Genomic DNA, 26,241 nt, shown 5'->3' on the forward strand with positions numbered 1-26,241 from the left:
CAAAAGTGACATTTCAGATTGTGAGTTGTAATGAACTAAATAAACCAGCTCTGCCTGAATCACAACACAAACGTTGTTTTGAAGCAAAATAATGTGTATAAGTTTTTATACACTTTGCACATTGTATTATGCAAATACAGTACATTGATAACAAGTCAAGTAAAAACTGACAGTTCAAGATGTGTAGTGCAAATACAGTGTTAAATGTTGATTTGAGTGTTTCCATTATAATGAGTCTCTATCAGAATCTTCACTTCAGAAACACTGAACTCCTTCTCAACCTTCAACAAACACCTAATCCATCGTCTGAAACAAGGCATTTATTATAATAAGCATGATAAATGATAAATGTTAATCTATTCCAGGTTTATAAGCTGAAACTGTCAGATAATGTAAGTCAAGTTCATCTAAATTTCCTAAATTATATGTGCTTCCTGTAATCCGTTGGTTAATATTTCCATAACATGTAAATAGTGTTTTATGATGAATATGTATTTCAGGTTAAAGCTGAACAGCTGAAGTGTGTTTTTGCTGATTCTCCTCAATGGGAATAATGTTGCAGATTCACAATGATCCTGTTGGGATTCTCTCAGATCACGTGATCTTTCTCCATCTGGAAACAATAAATTGAATTGAACTGAATAACTGTCACAGAAACTCATGAAATCAACAAATCAGCCACCAATCAGTGAATAATATTCAGTCTGAAATATTTATTTCACATTTATTTTCACATTTTGATGGAAACGCCATTCATTCATGGGGAAGTTTACAGCAGAAGAGCAGAAATGCTTTTATTCATTCAGTATATTCAAATATAGAAGTATTTGAGAGCGTATGGAGACCGACTCGATTACAGCAATTGCTTCCTGGAAGTGGGCGGAGCTAAAGAGATCTTTTGGCACGGCTTGTTTCGACTCCCTGATTGGTGGAATATTTTCTGTACAGCATCATGGGTAATGTAGTTTTACCTTAACAAATTTCGCAGTTAAACATGATTATTTTGTAAATAAGTTGAAATAATGCAGACTGACGGCTTCAACAAAAGCAAATATTATTGATTAATAACCTTGTAGCTCACAGTAGGGCTGTTTTTTAAAGGTTTATAAGTTGGGTACAATTAATGGTTTTGTCATTAAACCTTTTAAATTACAAATAATGTAGCTAGTCCACTGGTAGTGTATAGGAATTTACTCTAATTCTACTTTTCCCCAACAATGACAGAATTTTCCAGCTATCCATGTTTTCACTGTTATACGGTAGGGGGCGCTATGACATCTTCTAGTACAGAATATCCGGATCAAAACACAGGAGAAGAAGCTGAAACAAGTGATAGAAGATTACTCACTCAAATGTAAAATAACGTGATCATCAAACATTAAACGGTGTGTAAATCAAAACTGCTTAATGTTACCAAATGAAATGAAGTGTAACCCATGAAGAGAAAACGACTGTGAAGCTTTGGGGGTGTTGGACTCGATCTACTCCATCTGTTTCCCTTTCGAGAACGGTCACTTCGTATTGCGTAGCTATACGCAGTGGGGAAACTCCTTTTCCTCGAAAAGTCTGAAGCCTAAAATGTAAAACGCATTTGCAGCTGCACAGCTAGCACAGTGAGTGTCTGGCTCACTCATTGGCTGTGCTGCGGCAACTGCACATCCAATGGCGTGGGCGCCTCTAACATGTGCGCCAATGAGCTAGCAGCGCGCCATCACACGTCAGAGCCCGCCAAGGGGGCGTGGCCTCAGCCTATATAGTCCCCGAATCCGCCATTATAGCAGATTCATCTCCTTCAGCGACACACTTCACGTCTCTGAGTCCTCTGCAAAGCCTTCGCCGTCGAATCAAGCATCACACGGTTAGAGCGTGCAGTTCTACAGCGGACTACGCCTTCACCAACCGAAGTCGTCTTCCCCTGTCGCTGCTCTGCTGTCGCTATCCGGCGACCAACGCTATATCCTTTGTATTCTTTTTTTGCTAATTGCTACTGTGTGTTCGCTGCCGCGTTCACACAGCTTAAGGAGCGTGAGCATTGTTACAAACACCTCACTCTACATGCGCCACGTGCGGATGCCATCTGCACGAGGCCGACGGGCACACAAAGTGCGTCACATGCCTGGGAACCCCCCATGCTGAAGCTCCTCTGTTCTGTGACTGCGCATGCGGCTAGCTCTCTGCAAGATGGCGACACCGCTTCTCCTGCTCTTCCTTTTTCTGGAGGAAAAAGAAGCGCCGCAGCCCGAAAGAATGGAGGTGAGCGAGCCCACGCCGGCCAAGTCCCCGCGTGTCTCGTTCTCCCCATCTCAGTCTCACTCGCCGGTCCTGTTCACTCAGGCAGACCTGGGCCCCTCCCTTCGAGCGGGTCTCGTCTTATGGGCCTTTCACACAGGACGCGGTATGCGCGGCGCTGCGCTATAAAACCCATTCATCTCAATGGCTTGCGCCGCGCAAGGACGTTTTGTTGCTGCGTCAACCAAAGCGCAAGCGCAGCGGTGCGCATCATTGGCGTGCTCACGCGCACGCCGTGGTCAAAGTTCAAAATAGTTCAACTTTTGCCTATTGAACTAGTTTAAAAGTTGAACTATTTTGAACTTTGACGCAGCAACAAAACGTCCTTGCGCGGTGCAAGCCATTGAGAAATAGTTCAACTTTTGCCGCTGCGCTCTGTGACGATTACCAGCGCGAGCCTCGACGGAAGAAGCGCGCGGGTAGATGTTCACGCGGCTAGCTCTCTTTACGACACAAGAGAGCTACCCCGCCCTCCATTTTGCACGTCACACAGAAGCGCGTTTTCTCTGAAAATGTTCTCTCTCATGCGCTTGCCCACTTCCTTCCCTCATTAAGCAGCGACGGAAGAAGCGCGCGGCCAGATGTGCACGCGGCTATCTCTCTTTACGACACAAGAGAGATACCGCTCCCTTCCATTCTGTTCATCACGCAGAACCTTCTCTGTAATTCAGACACAACAGCACGGTTTTCATGCCTGGAATCAACCACGCTGAAACTGTTCTCTCTCACTGCGAGAACAAGCCACCATTCCAAGTACTATAAGAGCTCTTTTCTGTCATATGAGTCTTCACGAATCAGTCCGAGTCTGTCATAAGACACGCTCCACTGAAATAATAAATGAGGGCTCGTGTCTCGCGTTAGCCAGACCACCCTCGAGAAAAAAAGAAAGAAAAAAAAACTTTGTGTTCGTCCATCTGTGCAAGAGAATTTAACCCTTAAAGCATGCGCGATATGTTTCAGATAGTAGCCTATGGCAAGTGTAAACACATGCATTGGATGTGGGTCACAATTTAAAGAATGTGTAAACAGTAAAAAAAAATCGGATATAGGCAACAAATCAGAATTGGTCATCAAGACCTGCAGTGTAAACGAGGCCTAAGGGATCTCCAGTCACTAAGCAAAGGCTGTCCAGATGGATAGTGGATGCCATATCTCTGGCATATACCTCAGTGGGTCAGGTTTGCCCTATTGGTACTAGAGCCCATTCGACTAGAGGCATGGCCTCGTCTTGGGCTTGGTCCTCTGGTTTTCCTATTCAGGATATTTGTGCGGTTGGCCGGCTGGTCCTCGTCTTCTACATTTGTGAAATTTTATAATATGGAGGTGCCTTCCCTGCAGGCAAAGGTCCTTTCTGTATGATTTAGACTCGATAGGTGTCTGGTCTTATCCACATGTCGTGTCAATGTCATAAGCACACATTCATTTCATTATAAAACCCGCCTATTGCTGGTTATGATATCCCTTATACATAAAAGATCCGACAGTGTCTGGTCTTTGGTATACTAGGTTGGATGTGGATGTATGGACATACTGTATATACATATATATTATCAGGCCCGACGGTGTCCGGCCTTTTTCAGTATATATTGGGTTCTGGCTTGTTTCTGTGAGCTCAGGGATCTCGAGCCGCAGTAGACAACCAGTTACTTAGTGCGGTGTTTTACATAGCGTCCCCACTGCGTATAGCTACGCAATACGAAGAGACCGTTCTCGAAAGGGAACGTACTCGGTTACTATCGTAACCTTGGTTCCCTGAGAGTTAGGGAACGAGTATTGCGTAGCCGGCCGCTCTATAGTAACATGGCAAGTATGTTGCTTCAGTCGATGTAACCTGCTATAATGGCGTTTTCGGGGACTATATAGGCTAAGGCCACGCCCCCTTGGCGGGCTCTGACGTGTGATGGCGTGCTGCTAGCTCATTGGCGCACATGTCAGAGGCGCCCGCGCCATTGGATGTGCAGTTGCCGCAGCACAGCCAATGAGTGAGCCAGACACTCACTGTGCTAGCTGTGCAGCTGCAAATGCGTTTAACATTTTAGCCTTCAGAATTTTCGAGGAATAGGAATTTCCCCACTGCGTACAGCTACACAATACTCGTTCCCTAACTCTCAGGGAACCGAGGTTACGATAGTAACCGAGTATGATTTTGATCATCGTTCTGATCAAGGCGTTTGATCATCGTTCTAAAAACAAGAATCTGATCAAGGCGTAGTCTTTGACAAAAATGTGATTTTCTCAACTTTTTTAAAATGTTGCCTTTCTTTATGAAACTTACCGACATTGAAGTGTTGATAAAAAAGGATGCATGAAGCTAATAAAATGTTTTTAAAAGTATTTTTCAAGTATAAAAATAACATCTTGAACATAGTAGTATACTGCAAGTGCAAAAATAATATATAAATAGTAAATATAGGTATGATGTTATGTTTACTTAGAGAAAACGATACTTGCAGTATAAACTACTAAACTAGTAGTTTACTGAGAGTACACATCAGTGTGTACTTTCATCAACTAAAAAATTTACTACTTGTATTAAAATAGTAAACTACTAATATACTTATAAGTTCACTTGTAGTACAGATGCATTACAAATGATAAACCTAGATGTGTACTTAAAGTTTACTACATGTATAGTACACGTAAACATATACTTTTTATATACTAAAAGTGGGCCAATTTAGTCCCAAGCAGTATTGAAATAGTACACTTACAAGTTTACTACAAGTACACATTGATATTAGTATACTTAAAAATATACTTGAACATTACTTAAGTATACTTCATAAAATGAGCTTGAATGAGCTATACTTCTTTTTCATAAGGGTTGGTATTGACTTTGAAGTGCTACCGATTGCAATACAATATTGTCACTCTCTACAGCAACGCTCTCCTACATATTACGCTATTGTAACTGCGCTTATTTCCGTCGTTGGTAACAGTGGGTGGTAATAATAAATGTGCAGTTTTCTACCATCTTGCTAATAATGTTTCTTTAGTCATTCGGCAGTCTTGCAGCTTGAACCCCTGCAGGAAATCCACCCTTACAATCTCATAAGATTTTACAGTGAAGTATTTTACCTCATCCTTGTTTTTCACCTGGTCTATATGAAATAATGTAATAATCACACACACACACACACACACACACACACACACACACACACACACACACACACACACACACACACACACACACACACACACACACACACACACACACACACACACACACACACACACACACACACACACACACACACACACACTTTGCATAATAAAGACAATATTTTTCTCTCACTATAATATCTGTATGTAATACTTGCCTTTCTAAAGCTCCCCCAGTAACTGAAGACGAATCTGAAACAAGAGAGTCTTTGTTCACACAGGTTACCTTTAAATTGTCACTCATATCATGTTAAACAGCACTTGTTATGAAATAAAACTTAAAATGATGTATTCTAAAATTCTAATGACTAAATGATACTCACCCATGTCAGAAAGCATCGAATGATCCTGAATCTGCAGATGTTGATCAGTAGTTTATAATGTCCAGTGTCTGTGTCTCTGATGTTTGTGATGATCAGAGATCCAGTCTGATTATTCAGCTTCAGTCTGTCTCTGAATCTCTCTTTACACTGATCATCTGTACAGGTCTTACTCTGATCTTCAGTGATTTCAGCGATGGGAATGTCTTTAAAATACCATTTCATCAAATCATCTGGGTTTCTTACACCAGGATCTAAAGTGACAGATTGTCCCTCTTTCACTGACTTTCTCCTCATTTGATCTCGTTCAGCAGCAGAAACACCTGAAACACAAACCAACAGATGCTGGAGGATCTTTTGAGGAAAAAACTCCACAAGTGTGAAAATAGTTGTGTGTATTCAATTCCTGGATCTTGACAAATTTGGTAGAAACAAAATTAACTGCAAAATTGCTAAATATCAAGTTAATCATGGATGTTTTTATTCGTATAGATTTACTGTTTATATGTCAACTCTGGTGGAGATTTTCTTTTCTTTTTTTACAGATCCGCACATATATTACACACCTACATGTTTATGCAATGCATTACTACATTGAAATACACATTTCTACATTATACTATTCCAAAATAAGCACATTATAATTCTAAAATATTTATAATGATTTGCAAACACTTCTGATCATTATATGAGATAAACTGACAAACTACAAGTTTTTACACATTTATAATTTCTTTGCACTTTATTGTGAACTAAAAACAAGTATGAAAACGAATATGAAATAATAAATGCATGTAATCAGATGCAGGGACGGATTATGGTGATGATGTGCCCTGGGCACGGATGTCTCAAAGGCCCCCTTCACCAATTTTTTGGATAACAGTGTTGCGCCTGTATGCACAGGCGCCGCAATAGGGCAGGCAAGCCAGGCATTTTAAGGGGGCCCCCGAGGGCTGATCATTTAAACAATCAGAAATGTTAATATAAAGACGCAGCAACATCTCTGCATCCCCCTTAGTGGGGCCCCTCTCTCGTTACGCTCGTTATGCTTTTACCTTTTTCAAACTGGTGCAGCGCTTACTCGCGGTAGCTAGAAAATGCATGATTTGATTTGTTAAACATGAAAATGACTTATCCGTCTGGCATGGCAGCTCGCTCTAACTTTAACCTAGATAAATGCATATCCAACGTGTTTGTGCGGAGTGTGCAGCGCGCACTGCATGGCAGGCGTCGGCGCGAACACTTGCATTTTCCTATCAACAGTGGAAACAACTTGAAATACTCAATCTTTCCTAGTCATATACAGAAAAGAATAATGCATCAGTCGCAAGTAGCTACTTTTATTTTTGTAAACTCACAATAACAAGAAACGTTGTGCTTTTGTAAAATAAAATAAAACAAACAGGGCGCGCTTTCATGGTCTCCGTGGCGTGAACTGGAGCGCGTCTCAAAAAAGAACTGAAACACAGTGTATAGCCTCACAGACATGATGAATATTTCTATATAAAGCTTGAAATGTCCACTTTTAAACGAAAAAATTCTAATCGAAAGCAAATACCGGCTGATTAGGCTGATATGATATGAAAGGTGCATTTCTCTCTAAAGGCGCATCCACTTTACAGCGGAGATATAGATATGTTTGCAGCCGACACTGATTTAGAAATATTTTTTATTTATTATTAAACAATAAAAATGGCTAGGTTTTTTTTTTTTTCAGACATATTATCATTAGCCTGCTTTTGCCGGTGCTTTGCGGCAAGATTTATGCATGAAATTAATATTAACGTGAGATTAGTCGACTAATTGCTTAAATGAATGACTAGCCTACTAGTCGACTAGAAAAATCTTTAGTCAATGGCAATTGTTATCAATGCATTTAGGCTAGTTGACATTTATTTAATCAGTAATTCTAGTATCCAGGTCTTTACGTTAAATTAGTTGAGTTAACAATTAGTTAATGAACTAAAATAATAAAACAAAGATTAATTTAAGATGCTATATAGCATTGCTTGTTCCACCACAAAAGACACTTTTTAAGGTGACAATCCGTTACACATTTGAAGATTTACTGTATCTCGATGATTGTTGTATTGTATTTTATCTTCTGTTATAAAGATGAAGATTGACATTTCGTTAAAAAAATAAGCCCATAGGTTTTAAACTCATTTTTGTTTTGGTTTTTGAGTAACCGTCTTCTACGCGTGACTTTTATATTACGCAATGCTTTTCACTCGCCTCTAGATGTCCCTCTCAACAGCGCAGCAACACATTAAAATAATTTCTTTGATTTATTTACTAGTTAATACTTTGCAACTGCAAAAAAAAAAAAAAAAAAAAAAAAAAAAATCATATTATTCCTCAATATTTAACACAATTTTACTGAAAATAAAATTAAAATTAAAATAATTATTTGAAAAGAATAGACACAGTAAATTTGACAGGGCCCCCTGCTGGCCCAGTGCCCTGGGCAAGTGCCCAGTAGGCCCGTGCGTTAATCCGTGCCTGATCAGATGGAAAGAACTGGAATGAACAGAACAAAACTAACTGTTAAAAACTAATGGATCGTCAGTGGAAAAACAAAACAGTTGAAAGTGATTCAGTTCAATGATGCAGATCAAGAGAAAAACCTCTGAATGTCACTGATATAATAAACACGATGATATGATTTAAATATAACACCCCTGAATGTCACTGCAAAAGTATTAAACACTTTAATGATGTGATTTAAATGTACAAGACTTGTTTTTAAACATGAAGACTCACCATGAACAGAAACACTGAAGATCTTTTCACTGTCGCTGCCGTTGATGATCATTAGTGTATATTCTCCAGAGTCTGTGTTTCTGATGTTCATGATGGTCAGAGATCCAGTCTGATGATCCAGCTTCAGTCTGCCTCTGAATCTCTCAGTTGTTTTATTAACTTTATTACCTTCATTACACTGAACATCTACAGATAACACTGAGATTTCCAGTGATTACAGCGATGTTAGTGTTATTAAAATACCATTTAATCTTCTCTAGTTGGTTTGTTTTAGCACCAGTGTATATAGTGACTGAATCTTCCTCCATCACTGACACTCGGTCTGGATCAACACCAGACACACCTGAAGAAGAAATCAACAGAAAATGATGTAATGTCTATGACAAACATCCAAAATAATAAAAGAGGAAGTGCTATAAAAATGTTTCACTACAGATCAAACAAGCAGCGTAAAAACACAAATAACACACACGCACAATGCCACCAAAACAGTAACTATAGTATACAGGATAAATAAGTCATCAAACGTAAGCGGTACCATTGTACATGCTACTTTGAGATAGATACTTACAGCTTTTAAATATGTTTGCAAGCATCACACACAGTGAAATGGCCTTTGTCTGATACTTACTACAAAAAGCATTCTCTCCTCCTAAAAGTCCAATGCAAGGCTGAGGCTCCAGATCAATAGAATGCGCTTCAGAAAGAAATTGAAATATACATTACCAAAATGACTGAATTTTACTACATGACCATAAAGAATAAAACAGGGTGACATTTTACAATTATTACAGAGTGGATAAATCGTGGGATACATTTAATAAGGTTTTGACCTGAACTGAACATGATCCCACATGTTTTCACTAATATTAAAACCAATTTCCTCTTCTCAGTCATGCAGGGGCGTAGAATTTATATCCAGTGACACTGATATGTCCCTATCAATAATTTCGCTCAAAACTTAAAATATATTTATATATAACCACTGTTGTCCCGATTGTGTCTTGTGGTTTTTATTAGACTTATTTAATTTAATCAGGAAACATCTTATTTAGATTAAAATCTCTTACAAGAGCGTTCTGAGAAAAATGCGCAATTCACGGTACACAAACGGTTAATATATCTGAGTCCCGCCTGCTAACACACATCGCTAAACTGATTGGCTTTGTTTTTTCTATCTAACTTGTGAGAGGCTCTGGTGTGAAGCGGCAATGCTCCTCCGATGGAAACCTAGATGCGGTAAGCTAGGGAGAAATCAACAGTTCTGTGCACAAAGATGCGGGACAAATCAGTTTTTACTACTGTATTACAATCGCGGAATAAGTGGCGAACAATCGTTAGTTTGACAATCGTTAGAGAGAGAGAGAGAGAGAGAGAGAGAGAGAGAGAGAGAGAGAGAGAGAGAGAGAGAGAGAGAGAGAGAGATTGTGTATGCTTAAGTGTGTGTGTGTAACACTACATTATAGGACAAAATGTCACCACAAAGATGGCAATATCCGAAATTGTTTGTCCTTGTGGGGATTTATTTATTTATTTATTTATTTATTTTTGGAAAACAGCTGAAAATGTAAAAATGCAGAAAGTTTTCTGTGATAGGCAGGGTTAGTGTACACTGTAAAAATAAAAGGTGCCTGGAGGAACCTTTTGGGGTTCTTCACTTTGCCACACCGGCGGAACCGTCTGTAGATCCTCTAGGCACCCTTTAAAAAGGGGCGGTTCTCTGAGGAACCACATAGGTTTCCTGAGGAACTCTTATATTAGGCACTGTGTGGTGCCTCCAGGAACCAAATTTCAATTTTATTTTATTTGTATTAAATTAATTTCATGTTGTTACTATGGTTACCACCATTAACTTATATTATAATAAACAAACTGAACCAAATACAAAATAAGAATTGTTTATTACATATTTTAGATCCATTTTAATACACTTCCATGCACTTGGGAAAAAAAGCTAGTAAAAGATTAATATCAATGAATACACACACACACACACAAAATAGTATAATACATAAGTAACATGAATAATCAACCATGTGTATACAATAAGCTACACAAGAAAAGACATCTCAACAAAATGCATGGAAAAAACATGTTCCAAGTAATAAATCAATGTAAAAAATAACAATTTTGACTAATTAAAAATGTCCATCTTCACTTAATTTTAAAACATGTTTCAGTCCGATTGTTAAGTCTGACGTCACTGTTTCCAAGTCCAAAAGCTCTATCAGATGCCAAAAACAAACAACAAACAGTGCTAATATACACTCATTGTGCTGTTATATTCCTGAAAATTATGATCCTAACCTTTATCTCTATTCCGAAATCTCAGATGGTTTAGTTATTCAGCTATTTTGAATCATAAAATGTTTAAGTCTGGGATGCCGTGAGACTGGAGACTTATGTACACTATGGCTTTTGAAAAGCTTAAATGTGTGACTTGAATCAACAGTTCCCATAAATGGTTGTTGAGTATTCTCAATATCTAGAAACAAGATAGAGAAAGTAGAAGTAGAGGCTTCGACCCGGAAACAGAATTCCTTATGTCACAACAAGCAGAAAACATTTTCCATTTTAACAGAGTTAAGGTGCAGTAAAATGATCTGTTGTTCTGTGAATGTTCACTGGTGAATTCACTCATTTCAATAAGAATCCACACGTTCAGCAATTTTGTGTGGTGCTTCATACATTACATCACTACACTGCTGACAATGGTTAATGGACATTTTTGCCTGCGTAATTTCACGAAATTCACAAATGTGATGCACCTTTACTCGCTGCAACATAAAATGCAATCAGTTATAAAATCTTCACAAGGGACACGTGAGGTACTTAACGAGTTGGTGCATCAGCTTCATTTTCCTGTTTGTTTTTCCTCTTTTCTGGTGGATGGTCCAGGCACTTCAGTGATTTTCAGGTCTACAGGAGGATTTTTATTCTTGATCAAACTTGTATTTCAGCTTACCGAGATCCCTGCAAAGTACAAAATTTACTGTTAGTAAGGTTATTAAAGTTATTAAATAATTTCCTCAGCCTTGTGACGTTCCAAACCTGTTTGACTTTCTGTCTGTGGAACCCGAAAGCAGATCTCAGGCATAATGCAACCCGTCACCATTCAATATCACTGCATGAAACACAAGCATAAACAAATTGTGTAATTCATTCATGAAACTATTCTTATGTACACTTGTCTAGTTCAATTCAATGCAACAATTTAATTAAAAATGGTTAAGCTCCAAAAATGTCCCAGAAAAGATCCTAAAAATAATCAATGAGTTCACAACTCATGTGTTATGGGTTGTGTTGTAAGTCTTATGAAGCCATATAATAGCTTTTTCCTTTTTTTTCTTTTCGAAAAAGACTAAACTTGAAGTTATAATTCAGGGTTCATATGTCTTATATTCAAATGCATATGATTAAGGTATAGCCTATAAAAAATGCATAGCATTATTGGCTCCAAACCTGTGATATTATTTTTCTGAGTAACATGAATGAGATTTGAGAGCATGAGGGAATATTTTCAGAGAATAACTGATTAAAAAAGTACACAGTCAAACAATACAATTTCACACAGAGAAAGTTCATAGTAATAAAGTACTTGCATGTGGTGTAACTTACTGTAATTCAATGTTGCCTCTGAAATGTTCAGATTATTTTAGAAATGTACTGGTTGTTCTGGGGAAACAAAAGAACAAAGCTGATTATTCACAACATAATATTTATTGACCAGTAAATGGCTTTAAAATGGTATTTGAGAGAATGAGGGCACCTGTAGTAAGTAAAGTTAGGCTAAACAAAAACAGACCAAACTATATTAACCTGCTTTTGTTATTCATAACAAACGTCAATGACGACAGCAGGAATCAGCTAAATTAGTTAGGCTATATCAGCAATTTGAAGACACAGTTCTACAGAATATGTTGAATTGAATGACTAAATCAATCTAAGACAATAAGTCAATAATTTCCATTTGTTCATTAACTTACGTTAGATCAACGTAGCATCGCGGCTAAAACCTTCATACCAGATACTGTGCAATAAACGAGTGGTAAACACTGTAAAAAAGTAGTAATGTATAATAAATTTAGTTTATATGTGTGTGTTTGAATATATAGTGAGTAGACTATGTATTTATATTTATTTGGCGAGTTTACAAACCTTGTAATGGAGAGCCGAACAAACGGCGGAAGCTTTGATGAGAGTAGCCGTTACTTCAAATCCGATGACGTCGATCAGCTGAGCTTTGTTGCGCGCGAGCAGCGCGAGGAACTGAAGCGACGACAGCAGAGGAGAGAGCAGCAGTTTCGTGACAGAATAAAACTTTTCTCCTCCTGGTTCTTCTTCTTCAAATAATAATTTATGAAGAAGTAGGTAAAATTATTAATTTATTACTATTATTTATTAAATAATAATTAATGAATTCTTATTATTAATATTATTATAATTTAGTGTTATTGTTTAAGGTTTAAATTAATCAACAAAATAGGCCTATAGATACTAAATAAATGTAAGCTACCTAGGTGAAAAAGACGTAGGCTACTGTTAAATGTATTAAAAATTTATTAAAGTATATTTGTATTGTAGGCCTACTAAAAACACACTCAAGTACATTTTTAATAGTACGTCTTTTTCACCTGGGCATGTATACTGAATCAAACTTAAGTAGCCTATAATAATAATAATAGGATAATAATAATCTTATTCTGGCCTCACTGAACCATTGGGTTCCTCCAGATGCTGGCTTTAACATAAGAGATCTTCCAGGAACCACTTAAATGTTAAAAGATCTTCCAGTAACCCTTTTATCGCATTCAAGTTCCTCTATTTTCCCTCAAAGCACTTCGAGGTCTCATGGTAATGACAAGGTGACTCCAGAACCTCTGAACTAAATACAAAGTGCTTAAAGGATCCCATAAGTTCCAGCAAGAACCTCAAAGATTGTCAATGCTCCTCCAGTAACCCTACTATAGGAGAAAGAGCTTTGAGGCACTTAAATTACATTTTGAAGTTCCTTGAGTATCCGACAGGATATTTGAGGCTCCTTTAGTTTTTACAGTGTAGGGGGGATATAATATACCGTTTGTACAGTATAAAATCATTATGTCTGTAAAAAGTCCCCAGAAAACATAAAAACACAACATTGCTTGGTCTTGTTGAAATGAGAGGAATGTTTGATGAAGTTGAAACAAAGACAAATTTCCACTACGTGGACAATAAAGTAAAGTAAAGTAAAGTAAAGAAACCCTTGTCATCCCAGTCTCATCAGCTGAGGCTGAAAGAAGTGTCAGTGCTCTTATAGGACACTGAAAACACGGCTCAGAGCAATGGCACAAGTGACACTTAACAGTATTGCTGTGTGTCATGTCCAACAGGACAAACTGGACATTATTGATGTGAAACAAATATGCCAACAGTTAATTTCTGTAAGTTCACTTTTAAATGAAAATTCTGTCATAATTTACTCTCCCTGTATGCATTTCTTTCTTCTGCTGAACACAAAAGAAGATATTTTGAAGAATGTCGGTGACCAGACAGTTGATGGACCCCATTGACTTCCATAGTAGAAAAAAACCCTCAATACTGGTTACCGACATTCTTCAAAATATCTTCTTTTGTGTTCTCATAACAGCACGTACAGCCATATAATCTATATCATCTTACAATCTTTGGATATGTTCATACATAAGCATATAAAATGCAAAAACAAAATAATTATAATAAAAATAATAAAAATACAACAGGGCATATCGAAGTAAATACATAACAGGGACATTTTATAGACCAGTAATCAAAAGGACATATCAGTCTTGTCCACCTTTTCTAGCAGTAATGTGTACAATTTGTTTTGACACACTTCCACTCATGGGATGTACATTAACAATTCTCTCTGAGGTGGGATTCAAAAGTCTGGAATGTGCTTTCCAACAAAGTCTCTATCTCGCAAATAACGGAAAAAATGTGAGGAAACGAAAGCTTTTTTTTTATGTTAAAAAGAGCTACATATATAAATATCCGGAACTGTCTCCATGTGTTTCCGTTAAAAAAAACGTACGTAACCCTGGAGGAAAAGCATGATTACTACAAATTGGAGTATCCACAAATTTTTAAATAAGCTATACCTTAATTTGTTTCCACACTTCAATTAAGTTAGAAATAAATAACTATGTTTCCGTTGATACTTTAAAGATAAAGAAGTCTTATTACAAGAAGCTTTTTCAATTGCTAACCATTCTGGCTTGTCACCTAACTCCACCGAACCCAACTTTCTCCAGCATGCATCTATAATAATATAATAATATTAAATAATATTAAGTTTATTTAGATGTTCTTGTTAATTCTAGATGTATTGATGAAGCTGGTTATAACAGATTATAGCTGTTTAAAATGATAAAGGGGGATAAAGAAAGGAATACAGTGAAATACAAACCAAAATCTAATAAAAAAAAACAACAACAATTTTTATAGTGTTTATCCTGCCAACCAGTGTTAAGACAAAGATACTCAAAGTTTGGTTAATTTGATTCACATTGACATAACAACTTGACAAATTTACTAAAAAAAAATTTTTATTAATAAAGTCTAGGCCTTTTTACACTTTTATAGTTATTATTATAAATTTTTTTTACTTGAAACTAAGAAAATGTTTGTTAACTGTCTTGTTGATCTTTGTTCAGTAAAGAAAAATAAATGAGAAGTTAATATTTCGTTAATATTTAGTCTAGCCTACTATCTTGGACTGACAGGTCCTTGTCTGGATCTGGGTCTTGAATAAATCTCTGGTTTGAGCAGGGAACTCTATAAACTCATTCTTTTTCTTTTCTCTTTTTTAAATCGTTGACCTAAAGAGAAATAAATAAATAAATGTCTTACCGTGCAAGAGGAATGCCAAAACTATGAACAAATAAACGAAAAACTTCTTTGTCTCCATGTTTCCTCTCAATCGTGCTTTGGTACTTAGAATTAATGGAACAGCACTGCTTAAATACAGCAGTATTTATGTCTCTGGTGTGTTGTTGTCAGAGACCACGTGATCATTTGAGATGCCAAACACCTGCAGATTGAAAGTATGAGAAAGAGGTTGCAGTGAGGAGAGAGAAAAAAGTGCAATAAAGACAGTTCTCTCTTCAGGGCTGAGTTTAACTCCACTGATTGGTCAAATGTACATCATGTGACTGTGGTCACTACTCAAGAGCTGGAATGTCTGAGAAACACATGTTCTGTGGTTGTACATGGTAGCCTGGTTAAAACCAGACCATTCTCAGTAGTAACTGAGTTATGGTCTGGCAAAGCTTCTTTAATAACTCATTTCCAAAGGGGCGTCACCAACGGACGTCGCTCAAATGCCTCTGGGCGCAATTGGATAGACCTAAAACCAATCAGAGCGATCGTCATCGTGTAAAGCCATATGCTGCGTCCCAATTCGCCTAAGTTACACTACGCCATCAAAGTGCAACCCAGTCTCAATTGTGAAGAAAAGGTATTTACTTTTGAATGTATAGCAAAAAAGTAGGCAAGCTTTGGGACATACTACTTCGTCATCTTTATCGGACGGATCTGTCGCGTGCATCCTGTCACGTAAACTGCCCTGTCAATCATCTTGTCAGTTAAAATCGAATTTAATTTCCTACCGTTTCGGAGAGAAATGTAGCAGCACGTTCATCTGCCAGTGGGTCTTTCATGGAGACTGTCCTCATGTGTTTGCAATTTGAATATAATAATGCATTTAAAAGTTGGTGCGCTTCACCAACGGACGTCGCTCAAATGCCTCTGGGCGCAATTGGATAGACCTAAAACCAATCAGAGCGATCGTCATCTTGTAAAGCCCGCCTCAACGTTTCTGATTGGTGCCGCGATTTCGACGGATTAGAAAATGGGCTTGAATGAGCTCTTTGCCAGACTACTTGCAGAGCAAATCTAAATTTGCTGGAAGTTGTCTGGGTTTTCCCAGGCTATGTACATGGTTTAAGTCTAATCAAATTGTTAAAATTTTAATTCTAATACAAACTATTTCAATCTACAATATAAATTTGCATTACACCTGTTCATGTGATAATTCAGTTTCATGCAATGATGTGCAAGTTTCTTTGTTCAATTTTTTTTAAATAGTATAAAGTTTTGTTACAGTCCTAATGTTAACATGTTAGATAAAACAGTACAGTAAATTCAGTAAAAGTGGGACATCCTATTAAATACGAAGATACATTTAATACATTTAAAAAGGAACACAGAGCATGAAACATCATCATCATCATCATCATCATCATCAATCCAAGAATGTGTCTGTTTTGATAAATGTAACATTTTGTAACATGTAGCATCAACAAATTATTGATTTACAATATCCTGTTGTTAGCAATAGTATTATCCAAGCACAAACTACATGAAAATATGTGTCCCACTTCACAAACTGCACTTTACCCCATTTACCTGAAAATGACTGTATGAATCTCTGTATATTTGAAAAAAAACAAAACACACACACACAAAAAAAAACACATATTCCTTCAAAACCGTAATTGGAGATTACAGTTAAAAAGAGACCTTGGACATTTTTTTAAAACATTAATAGTGTAGACTAGATTTATTTGCATTTACAGTTTTTCTTGATTGCTTAAACACTATAACCAGGCTTTTAGACTACAATTTTAAAGCCATAACACCATTTATCAAAAAGCACACCCACTTCACTAAACTATAAACACTATTCCCCTGTTTCGACACATGAGTCAGATTTGTTGAACTCTCACTGCAAAACTCTACACACAAATCCCTTCACTTCGCATTGCCTAGACCATGTTATAATTTAGAAAGCACTAGCATTCAATATTGTTCACTCAAGTCAGCACAGCTTCAGCTCAGTTAGCACACAATTACCCAGGTGGAAACACTAAGAGTCAAAACTGAACACACACCAATCAGATCCTTCAATAGACAGATGAAAGGGCCAGAGTCAGTTCATTCAGTTTTGGAACAATGGATCCAGAAAGACATGAAGGAAGAGATTGAGGACACTGGAGGAGGAGGAGGAGGTGAAGGAAGGGGAAAAGTAGGAGATGGAGGAGGAGGAAGAGCAGTAGGGAGTGAAGGAAGAAGAGGATGAGGAAGGTGAATGGGAAGGGCAAGGCCAAAGAGACAAGCAGTGCCACTATAGTTGCCCATGTCTTTGTCAATGGTATATCTGAGGGAGGTGTGGTGGCAAACAAAATTCCATCTCTAAATAAAAGACAAACATTTCCAATAGTCTTTGATGAGGTTTATTTTCTTGCAAGAAAAGGCCAGCAGTCGTACAGTCACACACAGTGGCTGCAGAGTGTGACAGTGAAGACAGGGTGGTCATCTTTTTTTAGTCTTGACTCCCAGAATGTTGTCTCTCTAGGCCAAAGATGGCATTTTCAACCATATGTGGAATATTCTTAGACTTGTTCATCATACTGTGTCCTTGAGTGGAGAACCTCCTGTCACAAACCAACATTCTTTACCATTCCAATACAATTCCATATTAGAATAAGGTTTGTGTGGCTCTTTTACGGTAATATGATGGTCACACACATCTTACGTAAGTGAATATAATTTTTTTTTTAGAGGAGAAAGTAAAAAAAAATATTTGTGTATGTTTTTTTTTTGTTTTTTTTGTGTATGTGTGTGTTGTACTGTCTAGTACATGAAAGAATAAAATGTGCCAATGTATCCATTGGTTGTGTCTTTTGTGTTCATCATGTGAAAAGGTTTGTGAGGAGGGGAACATAAGCAACATAACTTACCAGTTTTGGAAATGTTGTAGTGTGTGTGTTTGTGAGGGCTTGTCTGTCCTGTCTGAGGGCAAAGTTTGGTTTTTCAGCAAGAGTGAATGGTTTTGAGTGTAGAGCTTCATTTTGACCTGAAAATAGGATGTTTGGGGAATTGGGTGAGACATTTTGGATTTGTGTTTACAATTTTGAGAATATGAGGCATAGTTTCAAGAAACGTGTTTAAGCAATCGAGAAAAACTGTAATACACATTTTACGTAGCGGGAGAGAGAGAGGAGCGAGAGGAGCAAGTAAGTAGGTCAAGTGCAAATGACGAACACCCGTGTCTTGTTGCAGTAATCGGCATGGAGAGACCGGATATGCCGACGGGGAGTGAGAGAGAGACAGAGAGGAGGACTGGAGAGGCGTGTGCAGCGTGACAGTTACAAGTGAAAGCTGACAACAGCGGAAAGAGTTTTATGTGAGCCAGAGAAAGCTGATGCAGCGGGAAGAGCTTGTGTGAACTGTCAATTAATTTCATTTTGTGCTGTAGTGAAGAGCTACGGTGAATGCGCAGTGGCCGCACCTTTTGTTTATTTTTCTTTCGCGTTAAATAAAGCGCTGTACGAGTCCCAGTTCACACACTGAACCTCATCACAGTCTGTATATTTAGCACTTGCATAGGTACTGTAAAAATACAGTAGTCCAACTGCAAAAGTCAAAAAGGTTACAGTAAAAAACTCTAAATGAAAAGCATGTTACAGTCACTCAGAAGAGTTAGAAGAGTTGTGCAACTTTTATTGTTAAAGCTATAAATACTGTAACCAAACCCTAACAGAAAACCTTATGCGCTTTTAAAAAGTGTAGAAGCAGGACCGCTCACTCCCTGGACGCATATATGTTTCTGGATATATCTGTCATAAACGGGCCTTCTGTCATCTCTCAATGATATTTCATCTCATATACATGTTTAACGAATAACACATAATTACAAAGTCTGCACTGTATTGTATGTTGTGTGGCTACATCCCAAAACACACATTGAGAACTGTGTTATAAATTAAGACACAGACAGTCACGTTTGGTTAAAATGATTTGCATTTACAACAACACATAAATTTGCAACAAAAATATTACTTTTAGGTATACGAGTCATTCCACCGAAGAGGTGACATTTGCTTGTTGTAACTCTTCCAAATTAGATTTCATTTTTATCTTTTTTCAACACTGAATCTAATAACTTTGCTTCTTCCCAGTCTGCATGAGTTTTAACAGCGGTAGGTCACACAAGTTTACGTGGTGAGTTAATTGAAATCCTTCTTAACGAGTTCGGACTGCTCTTTCTGAATATTTCAATTTGCAGAAATATTCGATTTGCAGTCTTGTGCTTCTTCAGAATGTTCTGAAGTTCCCCGTTTACATCAGAAACTGTTGCGTGAGGAAAGCAGTAGTTGTATCCCTGCTGCTAATGTTTCTGATTATGGTGCCATTTGCTTGTTGCAACTCTTCCAAATTAGACTTCTTTTTTTTTCATCACTTAATAACACACATATTTCATTGTGTGTATCTCTGGTAATGTTGTGGCCAATTCTCTATCTTTGGTTCAGGTCTTCAATGTCTGAAGAAATCTCTCAGAGTCGAAGTTTCAGGTCCCAGAAGAATAAACTTTATTGTACAAACAACAAAGTGAGACGCCGGCTGGCCATCCGGACATCTAATTTTACAATGGTTTTCTTTCAGATCTTATACCTTTTTTCTCATCCCTTGGTGTCCAATTTCCTCACTTGGTGTCCAATTAGCGTTAACATAGTTATCTTTTTCTCTTTGCTCCTCCTCGTCACGTCGCCACGATTAGAAACACCTGCATTAGGGACTTCCGGTTTGGCAATGTGGTGTTGAGACGCACGGTGTCGAAGCTCCGCATTATTTCATGTAATCTCTTCAGAATACACCCTATTCTATCAGCACTTCGTATTCCTTTAATTCTTTTTGTATGTTTGAAAAATTCCGCCTTCGGAATATTTCACTTAAAATGAGCAAGTCTACGAGGACGGGAGGTAAACAGCTGTCTCAAGTTCAACATGCACAGGCCTCTCAAGAAAGCAGCAAAATGGCGGAAAACGAGCCCGAACCTGCACATCTCACAATCGAATCTCTAGTCAAAGAGCTCGAAAGATTCAGAAAAGACATGACCGGGGAGTTTGTTGCACTTCTAAATAGTTCTCTGGAACCAATTCGATCTTCAATTGAATCGATCGGTACGACCCTGACAACACAGGCAGTGACCATAAGCGAGATGGAATCGGGTCTCTCAGACCATAGCGACCGAATAGCTCAGCTCGAGCATGATGTGAGCGCTGTTCAATCAAAACTGACGACAATGGAAAAAGAAAACACGGCGCTCAAAGCTAGCGTAGAAGATCTGATTTCTCGCTCGAAGCGGCAGAATATACGAGTGGTAGGCCTTCCTGAGGGCCTTGAGGGAAAAAACGCACGAGAGTTTATGACTAACCTGCTTTCTGAACTCCTCGGTGACTCCCTTACAGAACCACCTGAGCTGGATCGCGCCCACCGTAGCCTGCGGCCCAGACCTCGCGCAGAGGAATCTCCACGCCCGCTGATTATCAGATTTCATCGTTACATCGTGAAGGAAACTGTCATGAATTGGGCTAAATCCCACAAAGTCATGTCTTACAAGGGCCACAAAATCAAGATGTACGAGGACTTCAGCGCCGAGGTGGCGAAGAAACGAGCGGCTTTCAACAAGGTCAAGAGCCTACTTTATCAGAAAGAAGTGCGCTTTGGTATGCTGTACCCTGCTCGGCTTCGAGTGAGTCGTAACGGCATGGAACGGATCTTTGATTCCCCTGAGGCAGCGGAGTCGTTTTACCATCAAAACTTTCCTAATTAGGTCGTGGGCTATACCCGTGTCCGAATTGGGATGGTTAATTCAACAAGTACAAGCTGCTGTAAATAATTTAAGGACAGCGTTGAGCTCTCACTGTACTTGCGATCAGCCTTGCCCTTGAAGGAAAATTAGTCTGCCACACTACGTCTACGAGTGCATCTGTCTGCTTTATTTAGTTGTTATTCAGGCATCCCCAAATTATATATTTTATGGATTGCACAAGTTATTCGGTTGATGGTTTTAAATGTCATACCACCTGATCCATGTTGGTAATGCCGTCTTGTGGCGGATCGCTTATATAACTTACCAACTTTAACTTTTTTTTTACATTTTTTAATTTTTTTTTAAATCTGTTTTCTTATCATCTACTTGGTTGTTTATTTTTTATTATTATTATTTCTATATTTATATAGTTTCTCGGCGGATATCTAAGCCTTGATAGCTGCTTTAGGTGTATATCTAACTTTTAGGAGTTGACAGTTCTACGTGGTTAATCGGTTGTGAGAATTGTTGTTCTGGCTACTCGTCATGTTCCAAAAGACGAGCATCAGAGTTGTAAGTATAAGTTTTTTTTTTCTTTTTTTTTTTTTCTTTTTTTTCTTTTTTTTTTTCTCTTCTCTCTCTCCTTCTTTCCACACCTTTTATTTACTCGTCTCAGACTCTCTTTTTTTCTTTTTCTCTTTTATCCTCACGATAACAAATGATTAGTCCTAAAGTGAACATAGAGGGGTTGGCTGGTCATAATGTCAAATTTGTTACTTGGAATGTTAGGGGTCTAGGTGGTCAAATTAAAAGGTCAAGGGTGTTCTCACACTTAAAGAGCCTGTCTTCGGATATTGTTTTTTTACAGGAGACTCACCTCAGGGTTAGTGATCATGTAAGACTACGTAAACCATGGATTGGTCAAGTTTTTCATTCAAACTTTAATAGTAAATCTAGAGGCACCGCAGTTGTAATACACAAACGTATAAAGTTTGTCCCACACAACGTAATATCTGATCCTGATGGGCGCTACGTAATAGTATCTGGGATTTTGTACCAAACACCTGTTATATTAGTTAGCGTTTATGCCCCTAACTTTGATAACCCTGCTTTTATGACCTCGCTCTTTTCCCATCTTCCAAATCTGGATACCCATCACCTTATTTTAGGAGGGGATCTTAATTGCACAATCAACCCAAGTTTGGACCACTCACAGCCCAAGTCATCAGCTCCTACGTCAATGTCTAGATCCTTCTCATCTCTAGCAGATCAGACGGGATGTGTAGACCCTTGACGCTTTCTTAATCCAACTGCAAAAGAGTTTTCTTTTTTTTCACGTATTGATTATTTTTTTATTGACAAGGCTCTCTTATCACAAGTTAAATCTACAGAATATTCAGCGATAATTATCTCAGACCATGCCCCACACATTTTAGACCTCTCTTTCCCACAAAACTTGTGTAGACATGCTGGAGGCTGGAAGCTCAATACTGGGTTGTTAGCTGATAAAGAATTTTGCGATTATATTTCCAATAACATTGATTTTTTTTTGGAAACCAACAAATCAGAATCAGTTTCGCCATCACTTCTATGGGAAACATTTAAAGCTTTTATACGTGGGAGGATAATTTCCTTTAATGCATATTGGACTAAAGCTAGGAAATTAAAACAGCAGAAACTCGTTGATAAAATCTTAGAGATAGATAGGCTAAATGCCAGGTCACCAAACCCTGTTTTAGAGACACAACGGCTAAAATTACAAACTGAATTTGACTTATTGACAACCAACAAGGCAGAGTTTCTGCTAAAACGCACAAGGGCAACCTATTATGAGCATGGCGATAGAGCTGGCCGCCTGTTAGCATCTCAGCTCAGACACCAAACTGCTTCTCAGTTAATCACACAGGTGTATGACTCCTCAAATAACCTTATTAATGATCCGGTTAAAATAAACTCAGAGTTTTCTTCTTTCTATTCTAATCTCTACAAATCTGAAGCTAACGTAGACATTGCTGCTATTCAGTCTTTCCTTTCCCAATTAGAGATACCTAAGATTAGTCCTGATGTAGCCAACAGCCTCGACGAGCCTATTAGCCTGGAAGAGATAGCCTCCTGTATCCTAACCATGAAAAATAATAAAGCTCCTGGCCCTGACGGCTTTCCTGCTGAATTTTTAAAAAAGTTTTCCACTCAATTGTCCCCCTTATTATTAGATTTGTACAATCACTCCTTAGATCAAGGCTTCCTATCATCATCCTTAAACCAAGCTTTGATTTCCTTAATATTAAAGAAAGACAAAGATGCTAAACTTTGTGGCAGTTACAGACCTATTAGCCTAATTAATAATGACATTAAATTACTAGCTAAAGTATTGGCCAAACGCTTGGAGGCTCATCTCCAGTCAATTATATCAGAAGATCAAACTGCCTTTATACTTGGTCGTCAGTTGTCTTCTAATATACGTAGACTCCTAAATGTTATCTTTACTCCATCTAAGTCATCAAAGCCAGAAATGGTTATCTCGCTAGATGCGGAGAAGGCTTTCGACCGCATCTATTTATTCATGGTTTTACAAAAATTTGGGTTTGGATCTAAAATAATATCATTGATTCGTCTATTATACTCCACTCCATCAGCTTGTGTGAAAACTAATTCTGAAACGTCCCCTTACTTCTCTCTTTCTCGTGACACCCGTCAAGGCTGCCCACTTTCGCCTCTCCTTTTTGCCTTAGCTATAGAGCCTCTCTCTATAGCATTAAAATCGTCTTCAGTGTTTTCAGGTATTTATAGTGGAGGAAGGGAGCATCGTGTATCACTGTATGCAGACGACCTCCTGTTATATGTCTCAGACCCTCTAAACTGCATAGATAATATAATGCACCTTTTGAATGAGTTCGGATTAATTTCAGGTTATAAGTTGAATTTTGCTAAGAGTGAGTGTTTTCCCATAGATGACTTGGCGAAACAAATTCCTCCAGCTATGCTCCCTTTTCACATGTCCTCTACAGGTTTCCGCTATCTAGGGGTTCATATTTCAAACTCATTCAGGTCATTGCACAAAGAAAACTTTATTAAATTAATGGGCCACATTAAAGTAGATCTCCAGCGTTGGAACAATCTTCCACTTTCTCTTGTAGGCAGGATTGAATCAATCAAAATGAATATTCTACCAAGAATCCTTTTTTTATTTCAGACTATTCCTGTTTTTCTTCCTAAATCTTTTTTTAAATCATTCGACTCCATTATATCCACGTATATTTGGGCTGGTAAGCCTCCGCGTGTAAACAAGTCAACTCTTCAAAGAACCAAACAGGATGGGGGTCTCGCTCTTCCAAATTTTCTTTTCTATTATTGGTCAGCTAATATTCAGAAATTATATGCATGGTGTAATTCTCAGAATATTGATTGGTGTATAATGGAAGCTAACTCCTGCTTATCATCCTCATTATCGGCATTAGTTTTTGATCCCAATTTGAAACGGCCTTCTAAATACACCACCAACCCAATTGTGCTCTCATCACTCAAAATTTGGAAACAGTTTTGTCGTCATTTTAAATTAAACTCATTGTCCACCTTAATGCCTATTTGCGGTAACCATCTTTTTGTTCCTTCTACTTTAGATTCAACTTTTGCCCAGCTCAGAGAGAAGGGCCTTGTTCTATTTCATGATTTGTTTCTTGATGATCATGTATTTGCGTCATTCAACGATTTGTTGAGTAGATTCAAAATATCTAGATCCAATTTGTTCCGCTACTTTCAATTGCGTGACTTTGCTAAAGCGCACTTTAATACCTTCCCTCACCAGCCAATGAAAACTTTAATTGAAAATATAATGTCTCTCCCGAAATCGCATAGCCATATCTCCTCAATTTATGGCTTGTTACGATCTTCGCAATTCCCTCCTCTCTTTGCGCTCAAGGGAACCTGGGAGAGAGAGCTGGGTCTGGAGCTTGACATGGAGCTGTGGAATAATGCTCTAGCTAAAATTAACTCTGTCTGCATTTGTGCTCGCTTGAATCTTATTCAGTTTAAAGTTGTTCACAGAATTCACTTCACCAAAGCTAAATTGAAGAAACTTTCTTTAATAGAAGATGATAGGTGCAATAGATGTTTGCTCTCCCCAGCAGATCACACTCATACATTTTATACCTGTCCTAAATTGTATTCATACTGGTCTTCTTTTTTTGATACACTGTCAAAGGCTCTCAATGTTTCTGTGAAACCCTGCCCAATAATTGCGATTTTTGGAATAACACCTGTTGATGGCTTGTACAACAAACGTCATGCTGATATTATTGCTTTTGCTTCTTTGGTAGCCAGAAGACGAATACTGTTGCATTGGAAATCTTCATGCCCCCCTTCTAATCTTTCTTGGCTGAAAGACTTAATGTCCTTTCTACATCTGGAAAAAATTAAACACTCCATCAGGGACTCTGTTGACTCATTTTATAGAGTGTGGAATCCTTTTATCTCCTTTGTTGAGACTGTACCTTCACTGGAGATTTGATTTTTTTTTTTCGTTTTTTTTTTTTTTTGTGAGTGTATGGGATGTTTTGGGTTGGGTAGTGTTAAGAGTGTTCTGTATATTTGTATACATTTTCTTTACTCATTCTTATGGTTGAAAAAAGCAGGTTGTGTTGTTTTTCATATGTCATGCACATTGTCATTTAAAAATCTGCTTAATAAAAAAAAAAAAAAAAAGAAACACCTGCATTAATGTCCAATTTCTATTGGTGGCCATACTGGTGCATGCGCTTTTTTAAATATGATTTCATATATGGTTTTTTGGGTACTTTTCCACTCTTGTCCTTAGACTACCTTTCACCCAGTTTTTATCCTGTCCTCATACAACCTTTTCCTCGTAAACACTTTTGACAGGTTCAGTGTTTCCCATCATTTTGTCCCCTTTGACCTGTTTTCTCTGTTTCCCATGATTTTAGGCCTTCGTTTCCCCTGCTTTTGGGCCTCCCATATTCTAGGCCTAGTTTCCCTAATATTCATATCATGCATTTGAATAGGATTCATGTGTGACACAGATGAGACAAAGAAAATTCTCCAACAGTAACTGTCGGGCCAAACCGTTCTCAT

The 26,241-nt window shown here is 38.0% G+C and overlaps 1 protein-coding gene and 1 long non-coding RNA gene across 5 annotated transcripts in view; both read right to left on the reverse strand.

The window, feature by feature from the left end:
- LOC309476063 (uncharacterized protein) overlaps positions 1–26,241 on the reverse strand; it is a 204,092-nt gene that overhangs the window by 59,227 nt on the left and 118,624 nt on the right. Inside the window, exons 3-5 of the mRNA XM_082139211.1 lie at positions 8,538–8,696; positions 5,778–6,097; positions 5,084–5,680 (exon numbers count right to left, since the gene is read on the reverse strand). Coding sequence (XP_081995337.1) covers positions 5,369–5,680; positions 5,778–6,097; positions 8,538–8,696 — 791 coding nt within the window. The 3' untranslated portion in view covers positions 5,084–5,368. Of the gene's footprint in view, positions 5,681–5,777; positions 6,098–8,537; positions 8,697–26,241 lie in introns of the transcript that reaches the window.
- On the reverse strand, positions 11,380–12,892 carry LOC309476427. Of its 4 annotated transcripts, XR_014198134.1 has the most exons (5): positions 12,696–12,892; positions 12,524–12,592; positions 12,156–12,212; positions 11,589–11,661; positions 11,380–11,510 (listed from the first exon to the last, which is right to left on the reverse strand). It is a non-coding gene; the product is annotated as an uncharacterized lncRNA (long non-coding RNA). The 4 variants fall into 4 exon arrangements; XR_014198135.1 differs by lacking the exon at positions 12,524–12,592 and having other exon boundaries at positions 12,696–12,887; XR_014198136.1 differs by lacking the exon at positions 12,696–12,892 and having other exon boundaries at positions 12,524–12,688.

Source organism: Leuciscus leuciscus (assembly GCF_965113295.1).
Source record: "Leuciscus leuciscus genome assembly, chromosome: 15".
Classification (NCBI taxonomy): domain Eukaryota; kingdom Metazoa; phylum Chordata; class Actinopteri; order Cypriniformes; family Leuciscidae; genus Leuciscus; species Leuciscus leuciscus.